The 7,907-nt window shown below is 40.3% G+C and overlaps 1 protein-coding gene across 1 annotated transcript in view; it reads right to left on the bottom strand.

Annotated features, from left to right (window-relative positions):
- Nucleotides 1-6,664, bottom strand: part of ddx49 (DEAD (Asp-Glu-Ala-Asp) box polypeptide 49) — an 8,243-nt gene extending 1,579 nt beyond the window's left edge. The window contains exons 1-12 of the mRNA XM_035653023.1: nt 6,412-6,664; nt 5,651-5,774; nt 4,899-4,984; nt 4,509-4,630; nt 3,776-3,963; nt 2,454-2,594; nt 2,070-2,145; nt 1,542-1,618; nt 1,245-1,342; nt 1,063-1,137; nt 682-770; nt 406-477 (exon numbers count right to left, since the gene is read on the bottom strand). Coding sequence (XP_035508916.1) covers nt 406-477; nt 682-770; nt 1,063-1,137; nt 1,245-1,342; nt 1,542-1,618; nt 2,070-2,145; nt 2,454-2,594; nt 3,776-3,963; nt 4,509-4,630; nt 4,899-4,984; nt 5,651-5,774; nt 6,412-6,526 — 1,263 coding nt within the window. The 5' untranslated portion in view covers nt 6,527-6,664. The remainder of the gene's footprint in view (nt 1-405; nt 478-681; nt 771-1,062; nt 1,138-1,244; nt 1,343-1,541; nt 1,619-2,069; nt 2,146-2,453; nt 2,595-3,775; nt 3,964-4,508; nt 4,631-4,898; nt 4,985-5,650; nt 5,775-6,411) is intronic.
- Between the last annotated feature and the right edge of the window lie 1,243 nt (nt 6,665-7,907).

Here is a 7,907-nt window from a genome sequence, read left to right as displayed (position 1 = left end):
ATTTTCCGGAGGTCCTGGGATACAACGACGCTGGAACTGATTGTTGGGAATAATTTGATTTTTGTTGCCGAAATTTCCTTGGAAGAACTGAAACTTAATCTATACGTTTTCCTGTTGACGATTTGTACCTTTTTTTCATGTTCCGCTGACCTGCTGCGCACTAAACCTAAAATACTGCTGTGGACTTAAAATCTCAGGGTTGGGTTTGCTAGCAATTAATTGAATGATGAAACTTTTTTCCTATAATTTTTACCACATCCGTCCAAAAACCTTAAACATACATTTACAGTTGCACATTAGTTTCTCTCTATGAAAAACCTCTCGTTGCTTCATCTTAGTAGTGTTCAGACAATAAACTTACCTTAAATGTGTTCAAATGTTTAGCTGCTAAAAAAAGAAACGTACCTTTCCCTCCAAGATCAGCTGTTTCCTCTTGTTGATCTCCTTTTTCTCATCAAAGTCTGTCGACTCGAGTTTCTACAATAGAGAGAGTTCACCATCATTTTAGAGTACAGTCAGAAACAGACAGCCATGACTGAAAAATTATATGTTGACAAAGGAACTACTGGATCAAATGCATCATAAAAAAGTAGTCCCAGATTCAATTAACACTAAGTGTTGTGCACTTAACTACCAAGAGTTGAGCTAATGACTGAATATGAAGAATAGAGGCCTCCGTACTATTTCACACTCCCGTCTGGTCACGTTGACCTGGGTGAGGATCTTCAGGACTTCTTTCTCCTCCACAGGATACTCCTTCAGCTTCGTTTCTGTATCAACACAACAGACAGTTTGTGGAGTTACACCACACTTTCACACTGTCGATGGTGAACTGAGAAATATCTGTCTCAGTCTGGATATCACTTAACATCCTGTCTAAGGCTTTCCAGTCCTCTTCTCTTTTGTGATGAAGGCCAAATAAACAGTATTAAACACACACAAGAGGAGCTAGCTGGCAGGTCAGAAGGTAGTTGTAGTCGAGCTGTGAAGATGCACACTAAGGACAAGTCGGCGGAACATTTCCCTATGTTCCCTTTAATTCAGGCTTTATAAGTAACTTACGAGTCTGTTCTTCGATGGAGTGGACCAGGTGGATGTCGTACTGTGTCACCAGTGTGATGGACACGCCGTTCCTCCCTGCAGAGGAAGAAAACATCATGTATGAGCTGCCTTTATTTAAGATGTGTCATGAAGTCATTGATGGGGGAGGACGTTGGTACTGAAAAAAAGTTGTTCAAGGTTACCTGCTCTTGCTGTTCGTCCGACTCTGTGTATGTAAATCTTGGGAATGCCTGGGGTGTTGTGGTTGATGACAACCTGCACGGTCGGAATATCCAAACCTCTGTGAGTCAGACAGAAGAGGAAGGATGTCAAAACAAGGTGACCTCAGCCTGTCTATATCTGTCTAACTCCTATAGTCTCTGTGTGACAACTTTACAAAGACTTTACAGATGATTTTGCTAACTAAATTTGTGAAAGACCATCCTCATCATTTTCATCATCATCCCTGAGACATGCAGCGGCTCAGCGGAGCTCCTTACCTGGCAGCCACGTCTGTTGCAATCAGGATTTTGTAGACGCTGGCCTTGAACTTGGCAAGGTTTGCGAATCGTTGTTTCTGGAGAAGATAAAGAGCAGCCGTTCATTCTGCAGGCCCATTCATGTGGTTTAATCTGCTTTAATCCCTTTCACTCGCTCATTTCTACATCATCACAATGGCTTTGTGCTCACTGTACGTTTCTGTCTTTGTCCCTTTAATGAGATGAATACATTTTCCACATCCAACACGAGCTAGTGGAGGAGCTCTGAAGATTGGTGATAAAGGACACATCACCATGTTCTCACCTTTCTCTCACACAAAGCAAACTCACATTCTTTGTGTGTCTAAACCAATAAAACTGACTGACACAGACTATCCTTCAGCTGTCATTTCCCCAGAATGGTCGCCTCTCCCTCATAACCTTAAAAAATGGCCTTCAGCAGGCTTGAAACATACTTGCTGATATACTAGCAGCTGGTGACCTGGTGGACTGTAAATATAAAGTTTCTAAATTGCACTAGACTCTGACCTGTTTCATCATGGAGTGCAGGGAGATGGTTGGAAAGTTAAATTCTCGCAGCATCATGGTGATGATTTGGCAGTTCCTGAGGAAGAATGAAGAAAAACAAGCAAATGATTTTATTATTCATGATTTTAACATTAACATGTACAAAGAACTGGCTACTGATCACACTCAGGTTCAAGTTTCAAAGACATAAAAGCTTAAGCTAGCTTGTAGGCTAAATATATTTATCTATTTAACAATAAAAGACACTCAACACCTTAAAGGCAAACTCCCTCTAATTATTAACATTATACGTCTTATAAAGGCTACTTTAGAAAACTAGCACCGCTTAAGGTCACCACCATGCTCAATATTGTACAGGCATGCAATGAATACTTGACTTCTTACTTGCACGTATTGGTGAAGATGATGATGGACCAGTCGTCATGCTGGTCAGTGAACGTCTGGATCAGGTGGACCAGGTAGGCGTCCTTCACCTTCTCTGGAGTGAGGATGTACCTCTGGTCCAGCTCCTCCACCGTTCGTGTCCTGTGAACAACAATAACGGGTTATTTCTTGGTCCCCCTATAGAGTTTCTGTTGCCAGAGAGGTCAGAACCCGCAACCCTGGAGCTGGTATTCACAAGAAGTTTGTGCAAGGAGGATTTGAACGTTACTTCATATTCAGCTGCAGAGAACAAGTGGAAATCTGCACTTGTAAGTGTAAACATGTAAAGGCCAACCAAGATGAAAACAAGGAATGAACGAGTGCATCAGCTGACTGGATGTCCAATTCTGAGGATAAGTGTAACGACCACAGAAGCAAAAAGTTCCTGCTCTGAAGTGATACCATTTTATTCTGCACCCATTTTGAATCGGCCGTCTCTGGTGTTACATTTCCTGTTCCACATCACGACATTTGAATACACCTGCATGAGTCTGTAGCTGCTTTCTGCAAATGGTCTGAGCGTTCCAGCAGGATACTCATTCAACCGCACTTAACACTTCTGCTCGAATTATTTGCATGACTCTACCCTGCATGCAAAAGGCATTTGTGTGAGAGATGCAGTTCAGCGATTAGTTGCACCTCAGATCAGATGATAGGCAAACTGATCTTTCACGCTGGTGCTCCGGTTTTATAAATAACACGCACAGAATGCATCTGAAATGAGGCACAGAGGCTTTAATAAATCTAGTCTTGAGTGTTTTCTTCCACCTTGAAATAAAAGGGGCTGATACATACAAATCCTCCTCTGCACGCTAGAGATGGGGAATTATACGATTTTATTGGTACCGATATCATTATCGATTCTGTTTATTGGTTCCTGATCAAAGTCTTATAGGTATATACAGGTTTTCAACAGCAATGCAACTGTCTCTGAGTCTGAACACTATAGAAAAAGAGTAGAGTTATAGTAGTTTGAGTTTCTTGAAATGAAGCCATGCTTTGGATCATCATTTCTTCCTCTCTACCATGACTCCTTCTTGTGCCAAGTTTCCAGCAGCGTAGATGCATGAGTGTGACAGAAACTGTCAAAAAAACATGCTAGCACTGATAAAAGAAATGAATAAGCTTGTGGCTTGTGATTCCGATGGATCAGACAATCTAGAACTGGTTTTCCATTCCCATTCCTACTGCACACAAAGTTTCAAATTAAAATTAAACCTGTATTGTCTGTCTATCTTCTCCCTGACTACTAAACAGCCTTTAATCAGCAGTGGGTTACTCACTCTGACTTGCTCTCCCAGAAGTAAGGTTGGTTCATGGCGATTTTCTTCAGCTCCTGCAGGGTGTCAGTGAGGGTGGCGCTGAACAGCAGTGTCTGACGTTTAGCAGGTAAAATCCCCATGATCGTCTCCAGGTCTTTGGTGAAGTCAGTGCAACCCTGCTCCAACAGCCGGTCGGCCTCGTCCATTATCTGGCAAACACGCAGACGAAACCACAAACTAAACTGGTCTGTTGTCAAAACAGTGGATGATGAAGTAGCTTCAAATGTCTAAACTTAACTTGATAATTATTTTATCTTCATAAATTCATGGGTGGACATAAAAAATAAAATAAAAACATTTATAAAACTGATTTCAGAGCAGGATTGTGTTATTATAATGACTATTATTACTTTACAGACTCTTAAGGATCTGCATAAATCCTGCAACTAGAGTAACTGTATGTTCATTTGCTGTTTAAAATACATGAAGATGTATATGATAATCTTGGGCTGCACAGGGTTTAAAAATAGAAAAGCATAGCTTAATTAAAGTATTAATTTGCACACATTAACTTCATGTCTTCTGCATGTTTTTGGCGACTGCTTATGCATTAACTGTGTAATAATGTATTCACTTCCTCACCTAAACTTAGTCCTAACATAACTAAACAGATCTTAAGTAAATGAGAGCTACAGCAGAGACAAGGCACTGAAACTTTGCCCAAGTGTCAGTTTGTGTTCCTTCCTGAACTCACCAGAAACTGGATCTTGCTCATGCTGAAGGTGTTGGAGCTGCGGATGTGATCAGCCAGACGTCCCGGCGTCGCTACAACCACATGCGGTTGGTTGGACAGCTCCAGCGCCTGGCTCACCATGTCTGTCAGTAACACAACAGCGACATTGTAAGCACGGATGTAAGACTCAGACAGAACAACAGTCTGGCAGCAGTGTTTCGTTTAAGTTTCTTCAGCAGCAAGGCAACACCAGGGCTTTAAAACTCCAGCAGCCTCTCGTAATAAGAGCGGTACACACAACAGAGGTGTTGGCGACATGAGCTCATTCACACAAAGACAATAAAATCTGATCTCTGATTGTAACCTGAGTGATATCTTTCGTTTTACAGTTTGTAGGATGTGCGTATTTACCCATTCCACCAACAACGATGCAGTCTTTCAGACCCAGAGGCTTCCCCAGGACTCGAAACTGCTCTGCAATCTGATAGGCCAGCTCCCTGCATGACATCACATATGATACATAATCAGTTGGGAACATGGGATAGGATGCTATTAATCTCATAATCAGAGTCACTTTTAATGCAACAAACACAACAATTCTTATTTTCAGTAGACTATAAAGTGATGAAAACATACCTATATATATTATATTCCATTTCTGACAATAGATCTTCCTTTATGTTACACACTGGACTTTTAAAACTCAAACCAAACACTGGCTCTAGATAGGGATATTCGTGTTTTTCACCAGCCGGGATGACTCGCTGTATTAGTTGCAGTTGGTTCACAGTGTTAGATGCCACTCCTACCCACTGGTCATTCAAATAATAGCAGATTTCTAAACATGTTTGAGTGATTTAACATTACATTAATGCCTTGAATATAAAAGTGTATCTCTGTAAACGTGTGCACACTAACCCACACATGCTCCCTTAACCTTATTTATTTTGTTTTTGCTCTTATGTTTGCCTTTTGATTCTGTTTGTATATTTGTGGATTACATTACTTTTGTATCTACGTGTAATACTTACTGAGGTGAGAGTCCTTCTTTAAGCTTTTACAGGGTTTTAAATCTCACCTGCACAATTCTGCTGTTGTGTTTTATTGTGCAAACAAATAAATACATTTCAAAATGTTGCCCTCTGACACTGTACAACACTGACCTGGTAGGAGTGAGCACCAAGCAGAAGATGCCATACGGGTCCTCTGACAGTTTCTGCAGCACTGGGAGGACAAACGCTGCCGTCTTCCCACTTCCAGTCTTAGCACAGCCCATACAGTCCCGGCCTGTGAGGAAGAACACACACCTTCATTCACCTGCTCTGATTTACTGACTTTACGCCTCCTGGTTACTTCCAAGGATTCAAAATATTAGAATACTTTCCTCGTCAAGTGGCTCATCCAAACTCCACTAAAAACATAATCAATTAATTGTATCTTTGCATAATCTACAAATACACACACTTTGAAGATCAACACTTGAAATTATTTCTTATCTACAGAGTTTTCTGGCAAATTCGGCAGCAGTCAGATGACATAAAATAAGATATTTTATAGTTTACAGTCACCAATGTATATTTTAAAGGAGAGAACCAAAGGAAAACAGTGGCCTGATCCCAGACCTGTGAATTGCTGACAACGGGATAATCACCAGCTATAAAGATAATATTTTAATATTTTATTTTATTTTAAGACCCGATTGGCCCATTTCATAGAAATACAAAAAAAAAACAATAATGTAAAAGTATAAAAGCATTTACCTTAACTAACAACAAGCACTGAGCAGTAAAATTGATAGATTTGTCAATGGAGCTCTGCATTACTTATCGGGACAGCTGAACGTGGATCAATAAGAGATTCCCATTACAGACAGACAGCCTGGTGACATGTTTTAAACCTGGAGACTGAACAGAGGCACACTCACCTTGGAGAATAGCTGGCATGCAGTGTTCCTGAACAGGAGTGGGTTTGTTGATCCCCAGCTGTTTACACTGTTTAACCAGCCAGTCTGACAGACCTAGCGACACAAAGTCGGCCATTTCTCATTGATCTGCTTCTCTCCGGCCGGATAACGACTCCTCTGTCTTTAATCTTACAACAAAAAAGCCACTGAAATACTGAAAAACATCCTCGTGTGTTTCATCAGTGGTCGCTGTGTGATGGCGTAGCAGCCTTACGCATTACGTGGTTACGCAGAGACGGCGACGTGTCGCTGCCCTCTGTTGGTCAAATATCGGCATTATCTATTATAGTTGATAAGGAAAAAGTGACAGCTGACAGTTTTAATCATATTATTTTTTTTAAATAGGACCTGAAGTAAAATCTTTGTTCACTTTGGTAACATATTTTGATGTTGACCCCCATCTTTATTGATAAACTAATGAGCTTTTGCCCCTATATACCTATATTTTATACTGTTGGTCACATATTAGAAGCTGGTGTCTTCTCTGTAGAGCCCTAACACCTCACCTATCAATATTTAATAAACTGTATATTCACCTTTCTCTGGCGGGAATAATTAACTGTAGGTTCCTACTGACAACTCCACCACCGCCTCTTTGTGCACTGTGTATGTATTCTACACCTCCAAACATACATAAACAGATTAATATCGGGAATGAATCAATTGACCACAATCCATTTACTCACTGGGGCTTTTGGGGGAACTTGCCAGCTTTGCCCAGTTAATCCAGGCTCGTTCAGCATTAGAGATCTACTGGGTCACATGTTTTGGTGCAACACCAGGCACTCACACTAACCCTGACGCTCCTCCCTATGTAAATCAGCCAAACTGTCAACACCTCCACATTTCACAGATCTGTTCCGGCTTAATTTTTCCTACGATTCTGTAAAATCTAACCAAATAAATGCTTTTCCATGACTACATTTTTCTTTCACCTGCAGAAGAGCCCTCAGTACTAAATACTGATACCCTACTGATCAGTGTCGCTTTGTTTTAAAGCTCCTCACCTGTTCCCTACGTTTTCACTGTATCTGCACCGTTAAATGCAGATGACATGACTTGGAAAATCTGGGAACATATGGGAGGAAAAGCAATTCATAGTTTCTTATTCTCTGTTTATCCAAAGACTTTAGATTTATTTATCTCTATAAAATGACCTTTCAGTCATTTGACAGAGATTGCCTGTCCTACAGTCTCACCATCGATAATTGATGATGAAGCAAGACAGTGTATTAGATCAATAAAAACCTTCTACTTTCTCTGTGAGACAAATAAATCAAATTTTATGTCAGGTTGTTTTTGTTTTGGCCTATTTTCGCAGTGGTAAATGATCATATATAAGTAAAAAATACATTAAGAATATAATAAATAGTATTCTTTATTTATTATAATCATTTCAGGGTGAGTATTCTTTTGCTGCTATGTGTAAATACTTTTTTTTAGCAATTATCAGAAGG

Source organism: Morone saxatilis, unplaced genomic scaffold (genome assembly GCF_004916995.1).
Source record: "Morone saxatilis isolate NCDOM2014 unplaced genomic scaffold, NCSU_SB_2.0 Contig12, whole genome shotgun sequence".
NCBI lineage: Eukaryota > Metazoa > Chordata > Actinopteri > Moronidae > Morone > Morone saxatilis.
Note: the sequence above shows the minus strand (reverse complement) of the source record. Positions and strands in the feature narration are given on the sequence as shown.